The sequence below is a fragment of the Carassius gibelio genome, chromosome A15, assembly GCF_023724105.1.
Source record: "Carassius gibelio isolate Cgi1373 ecotype wild population from Czech Republic chromosome A15, carGib1.2-hapl.c, whole genome shotgun sequence".
In the NCBI taxonomy this organism is placed as follows: domain Eukaryota; kingdom Metazoa; phylum Chordata; class Actinopteri; order Cypriniformes; family Cyprinidae; genus Carassius; species Carassius gibelio.
In genome coordinates this window covers 16162260-16177191 of record NC_068385.1, presented here as the reverse complement: position 1 = coordinate 16177191, position 14932 = coordinate 16162260, and the positions used below count along the sequence as shown (strand labels likewise).

Sequence of the window (14932 nt, the reverse complement as noted above, 5' to 3'; positions counted from 1 at the left end):
ATGAAGATAAAAATAAAAACAAAACACCACACATAACAAAGTGTTCAAGTCACAATAAATGTAAAACTAATACAGCTTGAGCTTCAATCAGCATGTCACTGGCAGAACAGAATTACACAAAATATGCTTCTGGGTGTCTCTTTAATTATATATATGTGCTTTTGGATGATTATTACAACTAACAGACTAAATTGTTTTACAGCATTTATTTTATTTCAATATTTTAGTTATAGTTTGCCTTATATGTGTAGATTTAATTGTTTCACCCTTTGCCTTTTATATGAAAAAAATATGAAAAACTTAAATGTTTGTAATATTGATGTCAATTTTAAAACAAATATCTGACTGTCCCAAATTCACTTCACAAATAAACTTTCAAAGATTAGTAGACTTCATTACCAAGGTGAAAGTGCAAGTAAAGAGAGGTGAAGTTTGAAGAGAACAAACATCAGAAAGTATAATTCATGGACCAAATTTTTTAATGAGCATTTCCAGTCAAATGTGGAAATGATTTGATTGAAAAAAAAAAAAAAAAAACGCAAAATGCTAGCAATGAAACTACTTTTAGCGAGACAAACGAGTCAAACTATTTCAGAAGTTTGACATTTTCACCATCTTTTCATCAAGGTTATGAAACAAAATTCTAGTGATGGAAATTAAACTTGTTCTCGACATACATAGACAAAGTGTGTAATTGTAAATGAGGAGTTATTTCAATAAAAACAGAACACTTGTTTTATCAAAAGAGGCCATATTATAATAAGTAAATGTTGGTCATTTAGTTTGAGCAGAAGGAGGTAAATCCACCTAATTACTGCATCATATATTGTCTTGAAGGAGCCGTGTTTTCCCAGCATTCTCTTCCACCCTTACAGCAACAATGTGGTCACTCTTACCGTGTGGCATTGGCATGAGTTTCATTCCCATCAACAACATGCAGCTCATCCTCCAAGTTTAGTAATAGCCTATGAGGGGAATTTTCAAAATTGTTGTTTCAGACCTGTAGGAGGAAAACAAAAAGCAACAGGGAGGTTTTCTTCCAGACATGCATTTGATCCTCACTCATGCTGCTTTTTTGTTGTTGCTGAAAACAGAAGATATTGTGAAGAATGCCGGTAACCAAACAGTTGATGAAAAAAATACAATGTAAATCAATGGCTACCATCCACTGTTTGGATACCAAGATTCTTAAAAATATCTTCCTTTGTGTTCAGCAGAAGAAACTCATGCAGGTTTGGAACAAGTGGAAGGTGAGTAAATGATGACAGAATTTTTCCCTTCAAGTTTGAGATTACAATCAAGCTCTTCATCCTAAGGTTTTCATGATTTAACAAGACATATTTTCACAGGAAGGAGGGGTGGGTAATGGTTCTTGCTGAATGCAAATACATTCCAACCCATGTCATAAAAATAGTCGTGTTGAAGAGAAAAACTATGCAAGAGACAGTAAACCTGCATAATAGTTTGGCAAACACTATAATATTTAGTATGGGGAAATTTAGAAGAAATACAGAATATGACAAACCAATGTTACCAATCTTGAGAAAAAAAAAACTTTACTTGAAACTTTTTTCGTAAAGCATAAATAATGATTTTAAAAGATTGATTTCATTTTATACAAAAATAATACAATGTGGAAAGAATCACATTTTGTATAAATCCAACATTAAACAGTAGACCAAACCAACACTCAGGTCGACCGGCAGTGGGAACATAGTCAACAACATGAAAAACAAACATTGAAATGACCTTTTGATAAGTATTCAAACTTTTAGACGGGAACGTGTGCACTAGTTTTCTTCAGTTTACCAAAATGACAATGTCTGTTATGAAACTGTGGACATACATGCCAGCAAATGTATAAAAAAAAACTTAGCCAAGAGCTACTATAAAAGCTACTTCGCAATGCTTCCTGGTAGTTCAGAGTGGCGTTAGCAGGTAATCCTGTTTAAAATGGTGAATTGACTACATTTCCCAACTTTCATGAAGTTCCTTCTGATAACCCTTAGGTCATCCATTTGATTAGTATCTCTCCACCATAACAATGACAGTTTGATTTGAAGTCAATATTTAGTTTAGAAAAGCACGTCATGACTCACGGCCGTTTCTGTCGATATCGCAAGGATGGTGACCGGCTGTGTGGATGGAGTAATCTGTCTCGCTGCTCTACCACATCTTAATCCAGTATTTCTTGGATGGGATTCTGTCATACTGTGGAAGTCCTGACACAGAAAGATGACTCCCATCTATGTGTCATTAGCGTCGATTTTAAAATCAGGGTTGCAGGGAGATCGATGGGTTAAGGTTTTGTTGACTGTGCGTTAACATTTATCTCACTTTTTAGAGTTTACGTCAACAAAAGTCATCAAAAAAAAAAATTGCGACACATTGCATATTCCAATACGTCATACCTGCCCCATAGATTGTCACATCCTGAATCACAGTTTACATGTTAAGACAGATAAAACAGCACTCCGAATATTTACATCCTTCATACTAATGATATAATAATTGCTTGTATTTACATTGAACTGTACAGAACATTGTCGAAGCATTCAGATCTCATGGAAGACGTCTTTGCATCAGTTACACATTACATGAACTCCTTCAGATGCTTCTAACATTGGCTGATTGTCATTGTGTCCACACAGTTCGATTATAATGTCTTCACCAGGAAATCAGGTCTCTCCAATCCTTTCAGGTCTTTGTATCTTTAGCTTTGTCTTGTGTTTCCTATTAGTTTGTTCTTCTCGATCACCCATGTTCCTCAATATGGTTTGTCCATCACTGAGATGTAAAATACTGTACCCTTGTTGATCGATTAACCTAACAGTGTCCGCTCTCGTCAGTCCTGCATTCCTTGGTTTATTGACTAACTCATCATCCAGCGTGCCGCTCGCACTTAATATGGGTTGCCACGGATACAGGCATGATGAGGGGGAATGGAGGAGGGGACGATGTGCTTCGAGGGAGTCGGGTGTACGTGCTCACCAGGCCTGCAGTGGACACTGCAAAATACAGAGAGAAAGAGGAAACAGTCAAATAAGCATTCTGTATGAGTGCGGAATTTCCTTATCAGCCACACCTGACCAAATATACACCTCGTCCGTGTGCATTCTTTCCCATTGTAACCAAAGTTTTCATGTTGTTTGGGTGTTTTTACTCTTTCTTTGGAGAGGGAGAGGCAGGTGACCCTGTGGTGACCCGCTGGCCGACAAACAGCCTCACCTGATAAAGGTTCCAGCCAGCTGCTCAGACTACACTCATTAGATGCAGGTCTCCAACTGGAGGTGAGTTTTTGTTGTTGGGCTGGGTGGGAAAGCTCAGCAAACAGGAGGGTTATAAAGGCCGAGCGTGGTTTGTAACGTCCCCCTGAACACCCACTGCACCGCCCAGTCCAAATACAGCAAGCTGATAAGAGTTTGAAATTGCTCTCTCAGTACCGGGGGGTTAAGGAACCACATACCTGTGATATCTAAATGCTTTAAACCAAACTGAAAAGTGTTTCCGTTTACCTCACACACGAGAAATATTGATATTTGCAAGTTATCCAGAATTAGAGACAAGATCTTGATAAGTGGAGCACATGCTGGTAGGAAGTTTAAGGCGTCAGCATCAGAGCTGCCAGTGATGTGGCAGCGTGGGAAATTGGGCATGTGAAAGCAGTGACTGCAACCGCATTTCAGGCTAGAGCGGTCAGAGTGCAGGGGAAAGGGAAAGAGGTGTAATTACTGCCTACACTCCCGTCTATGGAAGGGGAGCCGAAAGAGCATGATAGCTTTGATTAACAGTGAAGATCATTTCCTGACCGCACTGCTAAATTGGTGTGACGTTGCATTGCGAGTGAAAAAAACAAAAAACAATTTTATATACAGTACAGACCAAAAGTTTGGAAACATTAGTATTTTTTATGTTTTTGAAAGAAGTTACTTCTGCTCATCAAGCCTGCATTTATTTGATCAAAAATACAGAAAAAAATAGTAATATTGTGAATTATTATTACAACTTAAAATAATAGTTTTCTATTTGAAAATACTTAAAAAAAATTATTCCTGTGATGCAAAGCTGAATTTTCAGCATCATTACTCCAGCCTTCAGTGTCACATGTAACATCAGTCGATCACATGATCATTTAGAAATCATTCTAATATTCTGATTTATTATGAGTGTTGGAAACAGTTCTGCTGTCTAATATTTTTGATGAAGAAAAGGTTTAAAAGAACTGCATTTATTCACAAAAATATATATATATATATAATAATATATATTCTAAAAATATATTTTCTTTACTATCACTTTTTATCAATTCAACACATTCATGCTGAATTAAAGTATTGGTTTTTGTTTAAAAAAAAAAGAAAGAAAAAAAATTACTGACCCCAAGTTACTGACCAGTAGTGTATATTGTTATTAAAAAATATTTATATTTTAAATAATTAATATTTTAAAAACAGCTTTTTTTTTTTACTTTTTATTCATCAAAGTATCCTAAAGAAGTATCACATGTTCCGAAAAAATATTAAGCGGCAGAACTGTTTCCAACTTTGATAATGATTCATCATATTAGAATGATTTTTAAAGGATCATGTGATAATGATCCTACAAAATCAGCTTTGCATCACAGAAATAAATGATAATTTAAAGTATAATACATTTAAAAACAATTATTTAAAATTGTAATAATATATCACAATATTACATTTTTTCTGTATTTTTGATCAAATAAATGCAGACTTGATGAGCAGAAGATACTTCTTTCAAAAACATTAAAAATAGTAATATTTCCAAACTTTTGGTCTGTACTATATATATATATATATATATATATATATATATATATATATATAGTACAGACCAATTTAAATTATAATTTAAATTATAAATTGCATTGAAAGAAAGAAAATAATGACAGAGTGAAAGAAAGAAATAACAGCAAAACAAAAAGAAAGAAAGAAAGAAAGAAAGAAAGAAAGAAAGAAAGAAAGAAAGAAAGAAAGAAAGAAAGAAAGAAAGAAAAGACGGAGCAAAAGTCGGTTTGATCAATCATGCCATGCTCGGACTGGGATCACGGGTGACTGATTGGTCAAGCTGTTCAAAGGAAATAGGAATTCTGAGGAGTATCCACACGTTGGCTCGCTTCACTGATTGAGATGTACAACAAACCCTGATAAACAAAAGACAGTGAAGCAGACTGGGTTTGTGCACAGATTAAAACATCTTAAATATCAGAATAGAATTTTGCCTTATTTCGTAAATATAAAAATGTGCAATCCATGTACTCTTGCCAGTACTCTTATTATTTATAAATTTGTGCAAATGTTATATTTTGTGGAGTCCATGCTAACGTAAGAACTGTAAAAAATATTCTGGGACCTGATATGAAACAAATCCAATGATAAGCATTTTTGGGTATCACTTTTCATGAGTATTTTGGTATTCGCCACTATTACTTTGCCCCAGTGACAGTCAAAGATACAGCAAACAAGCAGAAAATGAAACAAGAGTGATAGAAAATGGCTTAAAAGGTTTGTTAATCATGTGATTAGTATCTTTGGAGCATTAGTGAAGCTAAAAGTGATTACAGTTGACAATTCCATCCCACGTGGCTTTATTTCCCAAAAAAGAAGTTTGCAGAAGCCTCACTTTCCATTTGTAGGACGCACAGACCTGAGCAGCCACTGAATAAACCAATCAGGTCTGTTAAAGCAGATCCAAGAGACGTTAATGCAAGTTGGTAAATGCTGTGGATGACTGACCTGTTTGCTGGAGGACATTGAGCTCAGCGTACTGAGGCTGTTGGAGTCTGTCACCATCATGGCAGGGGGAAACCGAGACGAGTGAGAGTACTGGGGCAGCTCCTGCCTGTGCGAGTACACTGTTGAGATAACAAACAGATGGTCACATCAACAGCCAGTCAAAGGTCTTGAAAATGATTTGATCTTGACTAGATCACTAGATTCTGGACAGAAGAAATGGACTGACTGTGTGAGTGTGAGACAGAAGCCATGAAGGGCTGCTGGCTCATGTGGCTGGATGACTGTTGCATGAGCTGCTGGTGAGGGCTATTGAACTGCTGCGAGAACTGCACCGGTTGCAATGCTGCTAGACTGCTTGCAACGCTGTTGATGACCGGTACCGTCTGTGCCTGCGATGTGTTTAAACCTGGATGCGAGATCAATGAGGTGTCAAGTGGAGAATGCATGAAAAATTTTAAATGGAAGGCAGGGTGGTTAGACACTCACTTTGTGCAATGGCCATGACTCCAGAAAGGGGCATAATGAGGTTGTGGGTCTGTTGGTGCATGTGGTGGGATGCATGGATGTTGGTCAGGGTGCTGACTGGAGGAAGGCCTCCGCCTGATACTGAGATCTGTGAAGAAAATGCACCAATAGTTCAATAGAATGACTAGAATGCTTCTGTCACAACTGTTTCAACTGTACTCTTATCTTAAGAAGGTATCAGAGCCCTGAGAGACACCGAGCTTTATTTGAATAAGCCGAGCTGAGAGGAGGCCATGCTCAGACAACCGTCTGACTGCTCAGATAAGCAGCTGTCATACTCCCTTCCTCCTATGCGGACTCCCGTTGACAGAAACACACCCTAAACCATGACGAATTTGACCTGTAGTAAAACACAGCGGCCTTTCCAGAAATATAAATGCATAGAAAATTGTCCTGAAACAAAAAGCTTCATGATCATCTCACCCAACTCAAACATTGGTATTCAGATAACAACTTAACTGAGTACCGGTGTCACTCAACCGAAAGAGAACAAGCCCAACTCCAACCTTCTCCTCCTCTGCAGGGCATTTAATCAATACAAACAGAGTGTCTCTTTGTCAAGTTTGTTGGCACAGCTATAGACATACCCCTTTCTCACTACCACTGGCTAACATTTGCTAAGTTTGGCCCTGCGGTACACTGTGGGCCAAGGCCTACCGACTGCTTCTCGGTTTAGCACTGGGAAGCACAATGCAGTGTTTGTAAGCCCAGTTTGGGAGATGGTACTTTGTGTTTCTGTGTCAAGACCAGACATGGGGTTATCTTATCTGGGCTCAGAAGTGCTCACCATCTTGGCGTCAGGTGACAGAAGGCTGTGGCTGGGGTCCAGAACCCCCGGAGAGACCTGCTGTAACACTGATTGGCTGGTTGTCATGGCATTGCTGCTATGGTGATTGATCGTTGTGGAGGAACTGACTTCACCTGGACCTTGTTGGCTGTACCGGACACCTGTTGAAGTAGAAAACAAGAGAGAAAAATGGCAGATTTAGCCTCCTGACTGCTTTTTAAATTTGCCCCAGTCCGTATCTGTTGGCCACAGACAAGTTAGGGTAGAGCAAACAAACTGGTGCCTCTGCACCTGGTCCTTGATTGGTCAAGGTCATCCAAATGTGTACACGTTGTCTGCAACTCTAAAAACTATGCCGCACTGACCTTCAGAACTTTGTTGGAATAATATACGTCAGGGTCCAAACCTTCTCTTGGAGGGCCACCTTCCAGCATAGAACCCGCACATTAAGGTCTTCAGGATTACTAGAAACTTCCAGGCAGGTGTGTTGGAGAAAGTGTAGTGGCCCTCCAGGAGCATGACTGGACACCCCTGATCTACATGAAATGAGGCTTTATGAGGGAATTATGCTCTACCAAAACTTAATTCTCTGTTTTATCTTCTTTGGGTGCTCTTGACTATTCTGGGACAAAGGAATTCATTTACTGGCTCTAAGTGCCACAGATATGAACATAGTAAACATTGCTCAATTAATACTAATGTTAAATGCATTTTCCAGCCCAAAAGATCTTCACTCCCACATTCAAATACCAGGGTGGCCAGTCAAGCAAGATGATGACACTGAAGAATGGAATAACCCTTATATGTGGCAGCCTCTTTTGCTGAGTGATGCACCGAACAAATAGCTAAATAACTAGCAGAACTGCAAAAATAACAGAAAGGTCTTAGAACAAAGCAATTGATCCCTCTGTTGTGTTTCATTGTGCAGGAGAACTCTGCAGACACAATTTTGCTCCCCTCTGCACACTTACAGCATTGCCAGCTCTCTACAGTGTCTTGTAAACACCAACGCAGGACAATAAAGCACTCCATTGGGCCTACAACCTGCTCAGCACACAATGGGCTAGCAACCATAAACAGTCTTTACTTTACTACGGTGCACCCACTAAAAGTGTCAGGAAGAGAGAAGGCTATTGTCTGAATCCGTCAGGCATTCACTTGGACTGCAGGGATCTCCTCTCACACTCAGTCATTTAGGTCTGCGCAGTCTGGACCATGCTGACCAGCAGGAGGGCTCCGTTTCTCAGGGAACCAGGAACCAAAATACAACCTCAGAGAATGTGACATAAAAGTTACATGGAATGGTATCATAAACTAAGTCTTAATTACACTATTCAGAAGCGCAACTAACGACCAGTGCTGATTGCAATATCTAGACAATGTACAAGGTTATCAGCTAATGCGATATTCTCAAAATAGCTGAATACTTTACTGATCAGTTGCCCTGGGGTGCATTTCCCAATTCCCCAACTTGGAACCATAGTTGCTTTTGGGAAATGCACTCCTGAACAATGTTTTGTTCTGTGACTTCTTATGAATGGGTTTTCTTTCGTTTAACATGCACTTTGCAATCACCTCGGTTAACCTTGGTTAAAGGGCAGAAGGTGGTGGGAAATCCTAAAGGGGAGTGGTAGCAGTAGACTTCAACAGGTTTTAAAAGGTTCAGCTCTCCCTGGGACGCATGTAATATCAAAGCCTTGCTCTTCATCCCCAGGCAGTGGCCATTATAGCATTGTCGCATATGAGAGGCCTCCTGGGTCTTAGCAGGACGTACGCAGCCTTTCAGCCTTTCTGTGGCCATCAATAGACAAAGCAAGGAGAGTTGAACTCTTCTGTCCTCTTCTTGTCCTTTGCTATTACCTTATTGCTTAAAGGCTACATTTCTGGTTTCCTTGGTCATGGGGTAACAGTCCCAAATGTATGTTTCTTTACTAATTAATAGCTACTGTTTTAGAGCTGATGACAACCACTCCAACATAATTTACCTAAATAGGATCAAAGAGCATTCTGGAAGCAGTTTGCTTTCCCAACGGCACCACAACACAAACACAGGGAAGATCACAGCCAGCCCCCAAAAGCACATATCGGTTGACCTTCCAGCAGCGGCAAAATGGCCGGTCTGTTATCAACAGGCCAAACCAGAATCAATAAAAAAGTAGTCTCTGTCTGATCTGACCTAGTAACGACCTTTTTAACAAAACCTGGGTTTGTGTTGTTTCCGAGAGGGGGGCTGAGACCGGGAATCACTCAGTACCCTCCATACCTTGAGCAGAAGGGGCTCATCAGTCCTGTCTGGCCCGAAAAGAGCCAATAGTCCAGCGGACAGCTCCTGCTGTTCTGCTCAGAGCCCGGTCACTGCCTCTATACACCCCATAAAGGTGAGAGGAGCTTCGAGGTGTCCCTCCCTCTGCCCCAGCACAGATAAATGAACCTCGGTTACAGTCACTACAGTCTTCTAATATGCCACAGACAATAGGATTCCCTGCCGGGAGAGGGTAAAGAGATCAGGGAAGAGGGGAGTTCCTTATCAAAGGCCTGGGAGATGTAGTAGCCAAGGATTTTAATTGTCAATTAAGCATGCATAATACAGGCCGTGCCCTGGCAACGTGATGAGAGGTCCTGCTGTGCCATTCTTGTCAGGCCAGCTTCTGACACCAAAAAACAGCTGATGCTGCTGGCAGGGCACTGCTGGGACACCTTGTAAGACCTTCAACTGAGAGTATGGAAGAGAAGGCCGACCCCATCACGTTCCACCCCCTTCCTACTCACATTAACACACAACCTGAGGTCACTGACTGGTCAGGTGTGCAGAGGGAAACACCACACGCAAACAGACCAGCCACTCATTGCTGTGCCACAGGTCCAGAAACAAGCAACACACCCACGGCAAAAGCACTCGGACTCTTTGGTGGTAAAACATGAAAGAGCAACAATAGGTAATAAGCTGGTTGAGTCAAAGAGTGTGTTTCTTTTACTGCCGAAGTCTTGCCATATCAAACCAAGTCAATAAATCTTTCTGGGAATACAATTTGTTAGATAACAGAGGAGTGGGGCCTGCAGTAAACAGCAGTGAATCTACAGGTATAACTAGGCCTCAAGAGTGAGTTGAGCCACATGACCTGAGGATGACCCAGAGTCCTGTCCAAGGGTGGCTGCTCTTTGTGTCTCATTCTTGCCTGCTGACTTCAGTAAAGCTGAGATTGCAGGTACAATGCAGATTGTTCTTGGTGTGTGTTTCAAAGCTGGGAATAACAATGCAATTTGCTCAGCTCACTCTGTAGGTCTCATTGATCACTGCCCTGCTCCCTGCTTTCCCTCTGATCTCACTAACTATGTCATCTCCTCTTCAACTGCTGGAATGATGATGATGAATTTGTGCTCATTATAATTGCCAGACTATACCACCAAAAAGGCCACCAATAATCAATGATTGTATTTTCAGACCCTAAACCACATTCACAGGCTAACCGAAATATCAAATAACATACCCGAGATTGCAATTAATGTGTCAGTACCTTGCATCTTACTTGGTGGGGAGCTGCTGGTTTGTGGATGATGCGGGGAGCTGTGTGTAAGAAGGGAGTTCAGATTGTGCGTTGGCCCGCTATAGGCATCCATAGCCAATTTTTGTCTGAAGGCTTCTTCCTTCCGCCTGTTGGCAAACCAGTTGTAGACTCGCACCTCTGTGACCAGGTTGGAGCCAAGCCCGTGAGCTTTGGATGGTGATACTCCTCTCTGGAGGCATTCAGCTCTAAATGCAGTCAAGAGAAACATATTAGCATAACTGGGAGAGTGAGGAAATAGTTTTGACATTTATAGCAAGTCCATCCATACCGGTTGCACTCCTCCACCAGTGCCTCCCTCTCCTCTTTGCTGGGGTTCTTCTGTCGTTCGTAAGCCTGGTAAAGGATCTGTTGGGATGCAGGCCCCCATTTGAAGCGGTTGCGTCTCATCTTCTTGCAAGCAGGTTCAATGCCAGCATCATCCCCTGACTGCGCCATAACCTGCCCGGACTGACTGAACTCAGAGAAAAAAAGTAGCACCTGATCCTGGTTGGCTTTGTCTGACATGTTGCTGCCAGAGCCTTGCGAGGCCTGGTTGAATTCTGAAAATATAAAAGAAAGGGATTTTGATGTTGCTTGCAGAATATTCCTATAAACATGCATGTGTGATGTTGCACCAAACAACCATGGATTATGACCTTTGTCCCTTGCTCATTTATAAGTCATTGTGCTTTTTATGACAACATAAATGTAAAAAATGTATATAACAAAAGTGATGCAATAAGTCTGCCAATCTTCAAAACAAAACAATAATAATAATTAATTACAGTAGGCATATCTTTAAATATCTTACTGCATTGCACAGATCTGAATATATACAAAATTACATCATTTCAGAAAAAAAAAAGAATGGAAAGGAATAAATGAACTTTTTTTCTTTTTCCTTTTTTTTGTGCTTGATACTATTCAATTGCACGTAACTAAACCAGCAAGTTTTATATTATTCATACTGCAAAACAGAAGATGCAGCAAGAAACACAAATATTAACTTACGTCGCAAGATCTCCCGCTGTTTCCTGACGTACCAGGTGTAGAGCGCCGCGCGTTTCTGCGTTTTCATAGGCGTGCCTTTATTCAGGTGCTGCGACAGGTGCGACTGATTGAGGCCTGTCACATCCACCACCTCGCGCTGAGGGATATTGTGCTGCTGCATGTAGCCTTTGATCATGCGGGCCGCGCGCCACGGGTCCTCTCTAAAAAAAGAAGACCGAAACATTAAACATAACATCAACTACAACACTCTCATTTTATATGATCTTATTAGTAGCCTAGTATAGGTCAGCCTTTAATAGTTGGTTTCGCTTATTTCACATTTATTATAGTCTATTTATAATCTGTTTAACATGTTAAGTTCTGTAAATGCGGTCAATTGTTCACAGTGCTAATAAACAATCGTTAATCAGTGTATTCAAAAGGTTGTAAATAATTCCAAAGGTTAAAGACTTCATTGCGTGCGCGCAATTCAACCACTGTGATTTAATTACAAAAGGACAAGTTAAGGACAAGAGAAGGACTTCATGGCAGCTGTATTTTATTCAAAGAGAACATTAAAAAGCCATTTCAAAACAAAATATCCGATCTTACAGTGTTTAACATGGTTTAAAACATATGCATCAGTCAATTTTTTTAACAATTAGAACAAAAAGGATGGTTTTAATTAGAGAAACCAAACTAATTTCATATGACTTTTAAATATTGACTTATAAAGTCTTACCCTTATTTCTAAAGCTCCATAAAAAACTTAAATAGCCTACTGCTATTAAATTCAAAATAATTGTTTTACTCATCTGTACAAAGCTACTGGATGCTATATAGCCCACATTTAAATGTGAAATTACTAATAAAAAGAAAAAGAAAATAGGCTATATAGAAAGAAAGAAAGAAAGTAACACGGAAATATCTTAGTGCGTATGGTTGTTAAGATTGTTGTTAATTCAACAAAAAATATATATTACTAATTACATTGCTAATTATAAAAATAAAAGCTGTGTAATGTTTATTATTAACTTAGTAAAAAAAAAAACAGACTTAAAAATTAAAAGTCTAAAGAACGCAGAAAAGCGAACAAGCCTATTAAGGTACGGCTATATTAAAGTAGTCTACAATAAAACAAAATGATGTCTTACCATTTTTAGGTTAAACGTCTGCCCCTGAAATCTGTCCAGACTGACAAGACATTTGTCTGTGAGCGAACTTGGTTTATAACTTTCGACAATGAATAACTAGATCTCCATTCACACTAATCGTTCGTCATTGTGTGTCTTTCAGTTGATGATTTATAGGACAAAATTAATAACTCAACTCCACGTGCTTTAGTTTTGATTTTCATCGCTATTTCGTGACGTTAATGCTGCTTTAAAGATGAAATATGCTGAATTATAAAATAAAATAGTAAATTAACAATACAGTTAGGCCTATAGGCTACTTTCACTTATAGTCAGTGTGATATTTTTTTACAGCTATTGTTTTTTAATATATTTAAATACTATTTTACATAATTATAGTGACAAATAATAATCATGAATAATTTTACTTGGCCTAAAATAATGAGCTATATTACGAACAACTTCCAAAGACCCTGAACTCAGACAAAAGCGCGCGTTTTATTTTCTCTCGAGAGGACAGATGTGGTTAATAATAAATAGATCTTCTTTAGTTGATAAATCTCTAAGCTAAAGAAATAACTCACGTAGATAATTAGTAACCAGAATGTGAAAAGAGGAAACACTGGCGCGTGCTTTTAAAATTTGTAAACACCGGTAGATTTATCTTTTCAGGAAAATCTTCACTGGATTTCGTTTCCGTGATTCCAGGCTGTTCAAATGTTTTCTTTATAGTATTATCATACCTTTGACTCTAATGCATTTAACCCATCACAATAATTTCTGTAATTTATACTAAACGATAAGGGTTTTCAAAACTTAAATAAGTTGCCTAATTAAATTAAAAGTGATATTTTCGATGGCAGCATTTAAACTTTTATTTTAGTGGATTGTTGTTGTTGTGGGTTTTTTTTTTTTTTTTTTTTTTTTACAGTACAGCGTCAATTCGTTTTTATAGTAGCACATTTTTGATTAATGTTTTCATGAAGATGTTTGTGCATTTAAAATTAATAAGTGTTCTGTAGTCTATTTAATCCTAAAGACAAAAGTATAGCTGCCTGTCAAACGGCATTAACATCACAGTAACAGTCGGCCTTTATTACACTTTATAACTTTATTACAGTAGCCTAAATGTCAGTTCAGCTGATCGTTGCATGTTTTTTCCACTTTTATCTCTTTAATTAAAGCAAGTGATAATAGCCGAAGCAGAAACTTACGCCAAAATCCTGTCGATTTCTGCCCTCTGCTCCGCGGCTTCCTCCGTGTTTTGGGACTGAAGCTCTTTTAGGATCGGAGGGGTATCGAAATCATCCCCGTCCTCTGAGCCCTCATCCCCTGATAACTTCCCTTTACCGTGTCCATTGGTCAGCGTGTGAAACACCGGCTTTGTGTCCGTGTCACTGAGCTTGGACCCGGAGGGGGACATCTGCAGACCGTCCAGTTTAACTCCAAAAGCGCTCGGGCTCGGGTCCAGGTCCTCCAACGCTTGCAGAAGCACATCTTTAGTCACTCCAGAGTCCAACAAGGCGCTCAGAAGCTCCTGTTGCAGGGATGTCAACTTAGAAACCATTTTTGCAAACATCTAAAAGTTTAGTACGCAAGGGGTGTAAAGAGGAAAATATATGAAATTTCCCCTCCTCACGCCTCCATTGAGCTCCTCCGAAAACACCTGCTCTGAGAAGTTGGGCCACTTCCCTGTCGGACTGAACGATATAACTTGCCATGATGCTTCCAGAGGGCAGGCGATTATAAAATATGTTAATGAGTGGGCGGGGCCGTTATGCAAATGAGCTGTCCCGGGCCATATTGACTGACGCGCAGGTACAGCGTGTTTACACACTGTTATCAGCACAACTCTGAAGAACTTCGGACTCTGTCCACTTTGGTTATAACGCGTCATAGTAATAATAATAACAACAATAATAATAGCTCTAAAATGTTGAGAATTATAAGAATGTTTTACCTCGGCCTATTTATTAAATGAATCCATAGGTCATAGATGTCACTGCGATCAGACTAATGATGTTTTTATAATGTTTAAAAAAAAATCAAAGAAATAGTTAAAAGTGTGAAAAGTAATTTATATATAAGGCCTAATGTCCCTAAGCAAAGCAGTATGTGCACTTTTCACTTTTCACTTCTAAAAACAATAAAAAGGTTTGTAACACTTTAGAATAGGGTTCCATTAGTTAATGTTAG

At 39.3% G+C, this 14932-nt stretch overlaps 1 protein-coding gene across 2 annotated transcripts; it reads right to left on the bottom strand.

The window, feature by feature from the left end:
- Positions 1 to 1528: 1528 nt before the first annotated feature.
- Positions 1529 to 14448, bottom strand: LOC128029348 (hepatocyte nuclear factor 1-beta-A). 2 transcript variants are annotated; one of them, XM_052617101.1, is made up of 9 exons: positions 13951 to 14448; positions 11625 to 11824; positions 10903 to 11173; positions 10584 to 10819; positions 7069 to 7229; positions 6243 to 6369; positions 5983 to 6162; positions 5757 to 5875; positions 1529 to 3008 (listed from the first exon to the last, which is right to left on the bottom strand). In XM_052617101.1, exons 1-9 carry the CDS (start codon positions 14313 to 14315, stop codon positions 2988 to 2990), a joined length of 1680 nt encoding a protein of 559 aa, XP_052473061.1. In that variant the 5' UTR covers positions 14316 to 14448; the 3' UTR covers positions 1529 to 2987. The 2 variants fall into 2 exon arrangements, with proteins under 2 accessions (XP_052473061.1, XP_052473062.1); XM_052617102.1 differs by having other exon boundaries at positions 10596 to 10819.
- Between the last annotated feature and the right edge of the window lie 484 nt (positions 14449 to 14932).

Excerpts from the sequence above, each read along its gene's own strand:
- LOC128029348 (XM_052617101.1), bottom strand. The coding sequence starts at position 14,315 with ATGTTTGCAAAAATGGTTTCTAAGTTGACATCCCTGCAACAGGAGCTT. Across the intron at positions 10,820-10,902 it reads CTGGTGGAGGAGTGCAACCG|AGCTGAATGCCTCCAGAGAG; the intron begins GTATGGATGGAC and ends GACTGCATTTAG. Across the intron at positions 6,370-7,068 it reads TGTCACCTGACGCCAAGATG|ATCTCAGTATCAGGCGGAGG; the intron begins GTGAGCACTTCT and ends TTTTCTTCACAG.